The sequence below is a fragment of the Trematomus bernacchii genome, unplaced genomic scaffold, assembly GCF_902827165.1.
Source record: "Trematomus bernacchii unplaced genomic scaffold, fTreBer1.1, whole genome shotgun sequence".
Taxonomy (NCBI): Eukaryota; Metazoa; Chordata; class Actinopteri; order Perciformes; family Nototheniidae; genus Trematomus; species Trematomus bernacchii.
In genome coordinates this window covers 22,053,654-22,066,225 of record NW_022987564.1, presented here as the reverse complement: position 1 = coordinate 22,066,225, position 12,572 = coordinate 22,053,654, and the positions used below count along the sequence as shown (strand labels likewise).

Below are 12,572 nucleotides of genomic sequence, written 5' to 3'. Positions count from 1 at the left end.
GGGGATTGTCAACATGGATATTAACAATGACTAGACGGTCAAATTCAATACACACTATAGACAGTAACTCTGTAAAATCATCTAAAAAACTTGCACAGTATTTGGGTGGTCTGTAGATGTTTAGGAAAAGAGCTCGAGAGGAGCATTTCAGCTGAAGGGCCACATATTCAAAAGAAGCAAAGTTTCCAAACATAGTCTGCTTGCATTGAAATAAGTCATTAAACAAAATAGCTACTCCACCCCCTTTCTTATGCAGTCTTGCCTGACTCATAAAACTAAAGTTAGGAGGGGTTGATTCTATAAGAACAGCTGTGCTGTTGTTTTGGTCTAACCAAGTTTCAGTTAAAAACATAAAATCCAGATTGTGCTTGGTGATAAAATCATTGATTAAAAATGATTTACCTGCTAAAGACCTGACATTTAATAGAGCCAGTTTAAGTGTGTTAGATATACTATCACTCTGACCGCCCGTGATAGACCGTGGAGCACGCGGAACTTCTGTTAAATTCGATAAACTCAAACAGATGCTTTTGGACTTTCTGTTTCCAACCTGAGTCACCAACCTTCTGTGTATGTTGGTTATAACAGAAATGGGTCGCTGCACTGGCATAGCAGCCTCTGGTCGTTGGGTGGCGCCAGAGAACAGAAGGCAATAATGGCTGGCCTGGGGACTATTTTCAGCGGTGGATTAATCCACACAAAGCGTTTCAGAGTTGGTTTGATTGACAAAACAATATCAGAATTGGATTCAGAATATCTTAGAAACAGAAGAAAAAAATTAAAGTATTGATGAAAGCAGCAGAGAGAAGAATACGAAATAGAAGGGACTAAATTATTAATTTAATTAATCATACAGAACACCACCACACTGACCCCTTTACGGACTCATTCCCTCACTTAATTGGAGTGAATATGGAAGATCTGGTGTGCCTTTTCTTATTTATTTAGCTGTGCAAAATTAATATTTTTGCACTTATTTGTGTAAAAAGTAATTCCAGTGGAAACAAATGTATGTGGCGTTTAACAATAAATAATGGAAATATGACATGGTTGTGTTGGATGGCTTTATTTTTATTTATTCATGAACTCAATGAATTTCAACACTGGGGGCTAAATACATAAATACAAATATCACACAAACAGGTGACTCAATCTTTATAGAAATTAATCTGTATTTACAACAAAAAAAGTTCTTATTAGATACAAATGCAAGCACATATGTACATACACACACAAACATACATCCCATATACATGCATAAACAGTCTTGTGTTGTATTATTCCCCAAACATTTTCACAATTTTTTCACTTGAACCTCTGATTTGAGAAATTGTTATACTTCATACATACTTTACTTCCATTAGGAGAAAGGCGCTGCACTTTCAAAAACAATGCAAATATAAAACCACAGATGTTCCAAAACACATGCAAATGAAGAAACATCTTCACAAACTTGACAACACATGCGCAGCGTTTAGAAAACATTCACCAACCTGACAAAACGTGTGCAGCATTTACCGGAAGCGCTGCATAAACGAAACGCTGCAAGAAGCTCAAAACACACCGGAAACCAGGGGACACTAAAAAGTGACGCACACAGGTGGGACTGGAGCGCTTGGTGACGTTCAGGATTATAAAGTTGGACAACTGTCTCTGTTTGCAGAGTTAGTCTGTTTCATTACTGTAAGTGTTCTTTTAAGTATATTTGAAATGACTAAGTTAGCTACCATAGCTAGCTAGCTCACAGCAGATCTGCAATAATATCAGCAGAATCATGATATCACATTTGATAAAATAAGCCGATAAAACATTTTAGGACATTTGGCCAACTTTGGCCAATTTTACAATCCACGAACGTCACCAAGCGCTCCGGTCCCAGCTGTGTGCGTCACTTTTGAGTGTCCCCTGGTTTCCGTTGTGTTGCAGCGCTTCCTTTATGCAGCACATTTAGTAAACCCTGCACATGTTTCCTCAAGTTGGTGAATATTTTCTCAATGCCGCACATCTGTTGTCAAGTTGGTGAAGATATATTTATTCATTTGCATGTGTTTCGGCACATTTGTAATTTTTTGCATCATTTTTGAAAATTGCAAGGCGTTTGTTCTAACACAAGTGTTTAAGGCCGTTGTAGCACGTGTGCCTGTGTCGGCCACTGTAGCTTTGGATTGTTATTAACATAGAGCATGACTCCAAATTATTTTAAAACACGTTTTGTTCCAACATTTGATACCACATTGGATTTAGTCAGCCTGTTGAAGACAAATACAAACTTAACTTAAATTCACTGCAATCCAACAAACGTCCAATCTAGCTCATTAGCTTTTAGGTTAAAGTTCAGAAACACTACGATAATATCTAGTAAAAACAGAACATACATTGTTTGCTGGCTATAGTGCATAGTCTTTTGATATAGGTGCAGTTATTTTGTAGAGGGAAGTTTCTTAGAAAAGATGAAGAATTTGGAAAACTGTGACAAGAACAGACAAGAGAAGAAGAGCCGAACAGCTGCCTCTGACAGCACCATCTGGAACACATCAGAGGGCGGAGATAGAGGTTATTTCAGATCACTTTTTATTGGAGTTACTTCAAACATGTTTTCCATCAAGTGAATTGTCTTTTGGTCTGGTTCTTATCCCAGAATATGCCAAAAGATGATTCCTCACCTGTTGGTACTTGATTGTCCATTGTCTGGGCGAGTTTGACAGCTTTGGAGCCTTCTGTCAAAACACATAACATTAAAATCAGTTTCATGGGATAGAGATGGAAATTCATTTAAAATTTGTATGAAAGAAACATTTGATGCAGAAAAAAGGACAGAGACAGAGGCGTGACAGTTTTGAAATGACAAGAGAATATTTAGAGACATCATCTTGGATTTAGAGAAGCTGGAATGGACATTACTGCAGAACAGCATTGCAAAAACCCAACGGTGAAGTTAGGAACTTTGAGTCAAAAAGGGCTATCAGTTTTGATATCTGAATGAAATAATGCAGGTGGGATAAAATGACTTTAAACATCTCAAGTCAAACAATATCTGCATTAACCCTCATGTGCCCACGCTTTATTCACCCATTACTGCAGCAGCACCCACAGTCCGGGGTGTGGGGTATAATCATTTGTATAATTCTTTAAATCATTTGAACATTGTATTCTAATAAAGATCCTTTGAATTTGGGAGGAATAGTAATGGCATTTTGCCCAACTGGATGCTCCCATTAACATGACGGGTATGCAATGTGGTTGCAGTGACGAGTGGTGCAGGTATGATGTACTTTTTAGAGCAACCCGTTAGTTAGCATAGCAAGGGCTCCCTCGACAATTAGCAAGGGGATTTACCGTTGGATTTTGGATTATTGTAGAAAATACGATCTGTGGCTAACAAACCTTCATGGTACTAATACATTTTGTTCAGCAAGATAATCTCCACATATTAACACCACTTTTAGAATAGTTGAAGTAATGCAATTTCCGGAAATGTAAAGCTAATGTTAGGCTATAAACCATCTACCTGAGCGTCAAATGACTTAATGACACCACCGCTAAACTAAAGGCGGCTAATCTTTAGTTAGTAGTAGTCTCCTTTAGCTACTTGTTAGCAACCACCATTTGTAAGACACATAGGAGCATCAAACATTCACCAGCGGGGTATTTACTGACATAAAACATAAAATGAAAATCTCTATAGCTTGCGTTAACCACAGAGCTCATTTCGGGCATCGGACCAAAAACGAATTCATCGATTTATTGGTATTACAACTTTAAAGATACCGGTATTGTATCTTTCAAAAGGATACCCAGCCCTACTAAATAAACATATCCAGCTAGAAAGCAGGGGAGGAGTCAAAAAAGGAGAGCAGGGGTCCAAACATATGCATGGGAATACGTGGATATATACAAGGCAAGTAAGGAAGCGTGAACAGGTGTGCAGCTGGGTGGGGGGGGGCGGGTTGAGGAGAACACAAGAGTTACTGGAGACCAGTAGAAGGATCTGGAATGAAAGGAAAGTGAATGTATGATAAAAGCAGACTAGCAAAGAGATCAGTGTGACATTTGTAGAAACATGGGATATGTTCTTGCTATATTTAAAGTTAATGAAGTAAATCCAAAGAGAAACTTTTTTAACAAAACATTTCTTGGTTCAGGACTGTGGTTTTAATCCTTATTCAGAGTGGATTGGAATTACCTGTGGACATTGTGAGATATTCAATCTGGATACCTGTGTTTCCTGAAGGAGAAAATCCTCACATTCCAGCCTGGTCTCCTAAAAATCACGTTCTTAAACAACCAAACTGCCTTCTCCATTAGGTTTCGAGGGGCCACAGATTGCTCTCCCTGATTAAAACTGTGTTCGTAATCCAGGAGAAAAGATCTGTTTCCCTCGAAACCGGCAGAGAATGGAGTTTAGTTGTATCAGAACTTAATTTATATGGTTGCGCATTTCAGAAGCTGGAATCAGAGAGCATTTAGCGTTTCTTTAAGCTTGATGAAAGACTCAAACAGTGAAATATAAGAAAAGTAGAAGAATGAGCCTCTCACCGTTAACAGACAGCAGCACGGTGCTGACACCGAGGCCCTGCTCGTCCATAACTTTGTACATTCCTTCGTCCGAGCTCTTTAAGTTCTTTATTGTCAGCTGCTCATTTGCCACATCTTGCTCCATTCGTTCACTGTCCTCCTCCCCCCTCATCCACACAACCGACCACTCTGAGCTGTTCCTGTGGAGCACAGAGCACTTCTGTTAGAGGCAAAAATAATAAAACAATGATTTGTATGCTACGCTAGAACAGTGATTATTTCATGATCCTATGCTGAACATCTATTTGGACACTTTTCTTTGCACACTGCCATTTCATTTCATTTCAAACCTTTATTTAACCAGATTGGTCCCATTGAGGTCATAGATCTCTTTTTCAAGGGAGACCTGCAGCCATGTCATACACTGCCATGTTGTACCATGAACACTTGCACAGTGAATGAATTTCGCCCATGTATCTTTGGCTTAATCAACATGGCTGTTTGCCCTCACAGGAAGTAACCTCTGTTAGCCAGCTAGCAATGTTATTGTTTGGCGTAGGAAATCATTACAGATCGCTAGATTAACCCAATAAAGTATTTGCATTGGGACTTAAAACCGAACATAATAGAGTGGTGCAGTGACGCGTCCTAAAACCCGGAAGTAAGCTGCGCATGGGTTCCCTCGAAAAAAAAGAAATGGGATTTCTCCATAGGATTGTGGAAAATAGCTTGAAATAAGGTCTGTGGAAACGGACCTGTTTGATAAATGCACGTTTTGTTCAGCAGGATAATATCCACGTCTACCCAACTTTTATAATTTTCTAATCATAAATCTATCGATTAGATTTATGATTCGCCGCTTACTTCCGGGTTTTAGGATGCGTCACTGCACCACTCTATTGAGACACAAAACTAGTTCTTATTTGATATTTTTCCTCGTTTATTTGGACGTTTTCAGTGGTATGTATGTTTTTTAGTTCCTGTTTTTTATTCTTTTTTCACATGTTTTGATTGTCTGTCCTGGCCTTATTAGTTGCTGCTGTTCCCCATCAGCCCAGCAATCACCTGACCTCCTGTGCACATATCCCCTCAATAGTTCACATTATATTTCAGTTCTTCTTTTCCCCTTAGTCATTATCAGATTCCTGTTGGTTGTTTTACAGGAAGTTCTGTTCTCTTTGTCTTTCCTTTATTACACCTAAGAATGAGTAGTATTTTAAGTATCTTCGGTTAAAAAGATTCCATTCTCCTACATTTGAGTCCATACAACTCCACTTCCTGTGAAAGTCATTTTCTCAGAGGGCAAAAAGCCTTCAAGTTTACTCGGCAACAAACAGTCTGATGTGTAAATACTACCTGTGTCTCCGTGGAGCTTAAACTAAACTAAAGTACAGCACATGTTCCAGCACCGCCTCATGACAAAGCTCAATACTAAATATAATAGGGAAAAACCAATGAAACGTTTTATTAAGAAATTAGATCTTCCTACTTTCGAAAGTTCTACGTCAAGTGTTTTTTTCTAAAACCCACGATTCATTCTCTGTTAAGCTTTCATCCGGTGAATCATATTTTCACTTGCAGCCTGTAATCTGTGTTACTCTGATGCAAACAGACATTTCGTGGGAGTGTGGGGAGTGGAAGCAGAGACCAAAGGAGCAGATAATAGATGAGAGAAATGTGAAATGAATAGAGCTTACCTGCCCTGGAACACTACCTTCACAGAGTGTTGGGTGTACAGATCCAGAACTAAATCCTCACCTGGACCTCGAGACAGAATGGATTTATAGTCTAAGAGGAAAAAGAGAACAATATTCAAAAGAGTAAAGACCTCAGCATCATTAAAGACAAAATAAATGCGATCACATAAGAATATATGAGAGAAGATATAAGACAAAAACTGGAAAAAACTGAAGTACAAAGCAGAATGAGAACAGTAAATGACAAAAGAGTATTGCGTTTGATATTAGAATTGGGGTAGAAAGAAAAATTAGACAAGAAGAGAAAGCAGAAGATGAGAACAAATTGAAAGAGTGATGAAGAAAGAATAATATGAGAACATTAGGTAACATTGAATGATAGAATAGGAAAAAAGTGATTCGTTATTATGAAATCTACAGGCAAAATAATAAGAGATAAAGATAAAATCCTGGAAGAAGACGATATGAGATGCAGTGGTGGGCCGTCAGGGCCGTCAGGGCCAGCAAGGCCTTTCTGCTGGCCCAAACACTATCAGAATCCCTGACTAACCTTTTAATATCGTTTTTTCATTAACATGTATTACATTATTTCCAATAGTCTATTCTCTTCGTGTCATAGTTTTCTCTGTGTAGCGCTCGGGTGCGCTGCATCCAGTAACAGTTGTTAATGTTGGAGCTGTTATCCAATCATATTCCAGTCAGAATGTGTTGCTGGGTCAAATAAATCTGCCTGAGGCCTTCAGACTCAACAGTGCGGGCATTGCAGCTTAAAATGAATGGCAATGAAACTGTTGCATTGACCAATCAGATTTGGAGTTGTATAGACTATAATAACTTATATTTTAATGTTTTTTATATTTTCTTGTCATTTATTAAGTAAATATTGATAGAGATGATGTATGTGCGCAGCTGTGGCTGCAGTGAAAGGAGACTTGTTGAATTGTGTTATTTTGGTTTCTTGCTTTAGTAACGGCATTCATTCCCGCAACATTAGATACCTGTCTGTATGATATTAATGGTTTCTATAGGCGTGACGTCGTAATAATGGTATTAACAGGTGGATTTGTTCAGGTAGGAAACTACTGAAGTCCTAGGTGTGAAATTCACGGCCCAATACTGATGAGATGAAATAAAGAATAGAAAGATAAGCCCAACTCACCGGATACAGACAGCTTGACACTCTGAATGAAGACCTTGGTTTTGGCGGACCTCACTCCATCCACCACCATGAAGCTCTCGTATCTCCCCGTGTCTCCAATCTGTACGTCACTGATGACCAGAGAGCAGTCCCCGGACTTCAGCTTCTCCTCTGGAACCTCCATCCGGCCCTGAAACTCTTCCGCCTGCCACTTCTTATCCCCCTGCAGCTCAAATACGGTGTCGGCAGGGCTGCTCCACTGGATGTAGCAGGTGGAGGGCGCCACCTCCCCCAGGCGCTGCTTCCAGCTGCAGGGAAGCACCGCCTGGTTTCCTACCTTGAAGGTGACGGACAGGGGGCTCGTGGCGGAGGACAGGGAAAAGGAGTCTGGAAGACATGGAGGAAAGTGTCCTCAACACGGGGTGGGAAGTAGTGAAGTACAAATACTTTGTTACTGTACTTAAGAAGATATTTCTGGTATCAGTACCACTATTTCTTTTTATGACAACTTTTTTACTTTTACTTCTTACATTTTCCAAACAGTGCTTGTTACCTTAGTTTTAATCTGCATTTGGTGGCGTGATCATTATTATTTAAAGTCATTGCGCGCTTATTTCAACCTAACGTCATACAGGAAACACATTTGGTGTATCCATCATTTCCTGGTGTTCTCTAAAGAAGAGGGACAATCGCGAACTCAGCTCAAGGCGTTCCCCATAATCCCTGGAGCTATGCAGACGGCCTCAGTCAGCAGGAAGCAATACATGGCGCCTTATCTCAAACCAGTAGCCTACGAAGCTATTTCAACGAAGCAAGGAAGAAGACAGCAAGAAAACTGGAGTGAAGGATGTGTATACTTTTGCCATCTCTGTCAACAACATGGTGGTCCAAAGAGGATATGTTTTGAATGGTAAGGTGACACTAGAAAGTGTGTCCCAGTCCTTACCAGTGTCATCCACAAACGTCTGCAGCATCTTCTCACGCTTCTGGTTCAATCTTTCAACCGCACCGTCGTAGGGCGTGGTCTTGCTCACTGAGGTGCCGCGTTGTCTATAGAAGAAGGGCTGGGGTGGTTGGAGCATTTCATTGGTCCTCCTCTGCAAACATAAGGGTGCTATAGAGCCAGCTTGGCAGTGGCATGCCCCTCCGCTGGATCATGCTCCTTCTCAAAGGCCATTACCTCCAAAGGGAGTATCTGCTACAAGTTGCTGGCCTCTCAAACCTCCTCCTTCGTATCCTTCTATGGCTGAATCCAGTGCTGTTCGAGACCCTCAATGCGGTGGTATAGGTCTTGGAGGGGTTCTTGGCAGTTGGTACGGTTATGGATTAGAACGGCTGTCCATACATCTCTGGGGACATGTCGAATTTGGTCAGCAATCTTGCAGGTCTGTGTAGCAGCGGACTCTCTCCTTGTCCTTCATGGTGTTGGTCTCCACTGCCCTCCATGACAGCAGCGGAATGACTCGACATGCCCACTCATTTTTCAATGTCCTTAACCCACTGATATTGTGGAATTGTGGCTATTTTTAGTGCCTCCACTCCTGACTTGGCTGGTCAGGTCTTGGCTGGTCAGGTCTTTGCTAAAGTCATGAAAACAGGACAGATGGTGCCTCTTATGGGGCATACTTGGGCACATGCAGGGTCGCTTGCTTTCTGGGACGATTTGCTGTCGCTGTGTTCTGAGATGCAGCAGCGACTGGTGGATCTGGGGCATGTCGTGTCTGGACCATATTTGGGTGTGACTGGATTGCAGGTTGAGGCAACTGATCAGGCAGTGTAAGAGAAGTCTTGAGGCCTCGGTGCTCTGCCAACAGGGCCTGTTGAAAAGTATCTCATCAAGGTGAGTCAATTCCACTTGGTTCAGGTGTCAGGGCTGATGCTGCTGGACATATTAATCAATATTTGAATGCATCTCAGTGGATCTTGAGATCACCTGATATGCAATGTTTGTTCAGAGAGTGCCCTGGGGTGTGCTTATGCCTCCGATGTATCCGACTCTCGGCTCTTGGTGCCACCCAGGTAAATACTTAGTGCCAAGTTGAACCTACATTGTGGGCTGAGAACCAGCACGGCTTCAGTGGAAACACGAACATTGGGTTCTTAATCAGGCCGTGGTTGCCAACAGACCCTGTAAATGCTTCTTTGGAAAACAGTATTGTGTGGTGTTTAAGGGACAATAACAAGATTTGCACAGGGGCCAATCACAACTATGTCATGTGGCATGTTGTGCATTTTCCTCGTCATATGTTAGATGTCGATCAGTCTTTAGCAGTTTCACGGTAGAGGCTTTTTCCATCTATACATGTCAGATGATTTCACAAAAATGTTTAAGACCCAAAAGGTCCAATTATATTTCTGTCTTAATTCCTTCTCTGTTTGCAGGGGCTTGAACTAAAGTTCATCGACTGTAACACTGAGGAGAGAATTAAAATATGACACCGGAAAAACTAACAGAGTGTGATTTGTCCTCCTGAGAATAATAATAGCCTTGATCTGATGACATTTATGTGATTTCTGCAGAGAACAGCAACTGTTTTGTGTCTAAACAACTGGCTCTGTCTCTGACGACATGGCACTTTAGTTAAATATTATGTATTATAACAGTAGGGCTTAAGAGTGTGTGCTATTCGATTCCGGACAGCACATGATAAGATTGCTTTTAATCCTTGAAAGTAAGGTAGCAGGCAAACACTACACCTTTGAGGTGGAACTAACTGTGTTTGTGTTCAACCCAGGCTGATACTCACCAACTAAACTGCCAATCAGGAAACACTGTAGTTGTAGGAAAAACCTGAAAGAATCAAAGTTTTTATGAGAAACACATACTTTTTATTTTCATAATCTGTCACACCAACATAATAAAGATGACATAAGATTGTATATGTGTGTTATAAATCCACAGCAGAAACAAGTTGGCTGTAAGGAAATAAGATAAACAACACAATACATATTTCACACTAAGTCAACACTGTAGCCTCGTTACTTTCTGTTGGTTTATTTAAAGGGGACCTATCATGCAAAATGCATTTTTGTACGTCTTTTACACATGAATATGTGTCCCCGGTGTTCCAGGGAACTCACCAAGTGTCAGAAAACACAACCCTCTCTATTTTCCTCCATACCCAAATCTCTAAAAAAGGGGCTGCAACGGATCTGATAAAAACTGATCCAGATTTGAACACTTTACTGACGTCAGGACGGTGACGCTACGGCTATTGGGCCAACTCCACCAATCAGGAGGAGACAGCCACGGCCATTGCCGTTCGAAAGCGCTGGAGACGCTGTAGTACATATGCCAGGCCTGTAAGTGGCGCTGTAGTCTACCACAAAAGCAGCGAAGAAGACTTGGTTACCATGGTTACCCTTCTGTTTATTCTCCGCTGTGGCTTTTTTTCTCCCTCCCCGAGGCAAGCGTTTGCTCCCGCTGCTTTAATTCAATGCAATCCCTCCCCGTCGAGGCAAGCACTGTAATTCTCTCTGGTTAGTCCACCAGCAGATGACAAACACCCACCTCTCCGCCTCTTCCAAGGAACGAGGGGACCGTGCGGCAGAGTTTCAGTTTCAGTTTCTTTCGCCGGTCAAGATGTCCGTTAAAGTTTAAATCTTCCGGACAAAATTAGAAAAGTGCCGGTCAAAGGTCTTATTTGTTATTTATTGAGCTTTAAAACAAATGAATAACGACTCTATAGGCCTATAATAATATAATAAAACACGGAGATCTCTTTTTCTCCCCCTCTTCTGACAGCCCAGCAGCTGATCAGAGCGGCTCCCCTCTCCTGCAGGGGGGCGTGGTCAGCTGCAGCTCACAGAATCAGACCCGTAGACAGCAAACAACACATCGAGCGAAATGAGGCATGGCTAAAATGCATGATCTGTTTGGTATTTCGAAAACAGAAACGTATAAATATACCTTATATAGGTATGGCCCTACAATATATCATTTAAATATAGCATGATAGGTTTCCTTTAATAAATGCTATACATTTAAATTCTGGAAAATCTTACACACTGTACTGTACCTTTAAAGTAAAATAAATGTAGAACTGAATCCTAATGATACAGAATGAATAACAGACATTATTGAAATATCCATCATTTATTCAAAGTGTGTTCAGAAGCTTTCCACTTACAGTAATGCAGGGTGGGGTCACAGCCGATTACTGGCTAATTAGTTGGCTATTCTATACTGTATATAATTATGTATATATAGATCTTTTAGGGTTAAAAGTATTTTCAATATATGCTTTGGAAACAGAATACTTTAATATATTATTATAAATAACATCATGAGTCAGTAAGCAATTCGAAATTGTATACTTGAGAATATTCTGTGTATTTAATGCTTAAGAACAGAAGTGTCTTCATCTGAGCTAGCAAACAGTATGTTTAAGTATTTGTCATATTAAGCTGTAAATCGAAACTCAGACAGTACTGTCCCCAGTGAGCATCATAGACTATAATCTAATTCAGTGGAATAGGTTTCGTTTATCACTGGCTTGTTTTGTTTCTTCAGAAACGAAACAGCTGACACCTGCAGGTCAGCAGCATGAAGCCGCTCAGCAGCATGAAGCAGCTCCCAGGGGGAACACAAGGAAACAATCATACTGAATATTGGTTTTATATTCAATCCAGCAGCATTACACCTTATTAACTGACATATACAATTAAATATGTGGGTTATCATTGTATGAACATATGATAAAATAATCGAACTAAATTAAACTGTTAACAATTAAATGTAGCCTACTGTAAATTAAGCTTTTAGTTTATAAATGAAGCAATGTTTCTTACCATTGTCTGAAGTATTTCATGATTTTCGCTGTTTGGAAACTTAGTTCACTCCTTCTCTCTCCTGTGAAGCACGTTGTTAAATGTCTGTGTTTACACCCTGTGAGAGGACACTTTATCAGCTGAGCGCGTCGACTTCCGGTGAAGCCTTCAAAATAAAACCACCTGGAATCGATTTGACAAGACACAACTCTAACACAAGTTAAAAATAAAGAGGTCCTTAGAGACTTTACATATTCCATGTTATTTAATCAAAGTGTCATTCTGGTATTGTAAATGTTTTAAAGTAAAAATAAATGTTTTTATATAATTCGTGTTTCAGTCTAGTGCCTGTTGTAAGGTCATCATTTTGTTAAGGATGATTATTTGTATCTAAATTAAATATTAAAATAACAACGAATTACTTATTATAATAATAACATGTAGCCTAGGCC

General features: G+C 40.2%; 1 protein-coding gene across 5 annotated transcripts; it reads right to left on the bottom strand.

Moving 5' to 3' along the window:
* Positions 1–1,050: 1,050 nt before the first annotated feature.
* Positions 1,051–12,274, bottom strand: lgals17 (galectin 17). 5 transcript variants are annotated; one of them, XR_004555393.1, is made up of 9 exons: positions 12,142–12,195; positions 10,098–10,141; positions 8,297–9,167; positions 7,372–7,737; positions 6,213–6,303; positions 4,537–4,715; positions 4,217–4,446; positions 2,664–3,988; positions 1,051–2,524 (listed from the first exon to the last, which is right to left on the bottom strand). XR_004555393.1 is itself a non-coding variant. In XM_034125128.1 (8 exons), the coding sequence occupies exons 3-8, from the start codon at positions 8,430–8,432 to the stop codon at positions 2,442–2,444; spliced, it is 906 nt and encodes a 301-aa protein (XP_033981019.1). In that variant the 5' UTR covers positions 8,433–9,167; positions 10,098–10,141; positions 12,142–12,195; the 3' UTR covers positions 1,051–2,441. The 5 variants fall into 5 exon arrangements, 3 of the variants coding, with proteins under 3 accessions (XP_033981019.1, XP_033981018.1, XP_033981020.1); XR_004555394.1 differs by having other exon boundaries at positions 2,664–2,717; XM_034125128.1 differs by lacking the exon at positions 4,217–4,446 and having other exon boundaries at positions 2,664–2,714.
* Between the last annotated feature and the right edge of the window lie 298 nt (positions 12,275–12,572).

Excerpts from the sequence above, each read along its gene's own strand:
- lgals17 (XM_034125127.1), bottom strand. The coding sequence starts at position 8,432 with ATGCTCCAACCACCCCAGCCCTTCTTCTATAGACAACGCGGCACCTCA. Across the intron at positions 4,716-6,212 it reads AAGGTAGTGTTCCAGGGCAG|GAACAGCTCAGAGTGGTCGG; the intron begins GTAAGCTCTATT and ends TGTGCTCCACAG. Across the intron at positions 2,525-2,663 it reads GGACAATCAAGTACCAACAG|ATGGTGCTGTCAGAGGCAGC; the intron begins GTGAGGAATCAT and ends GATGTGTTCCAG.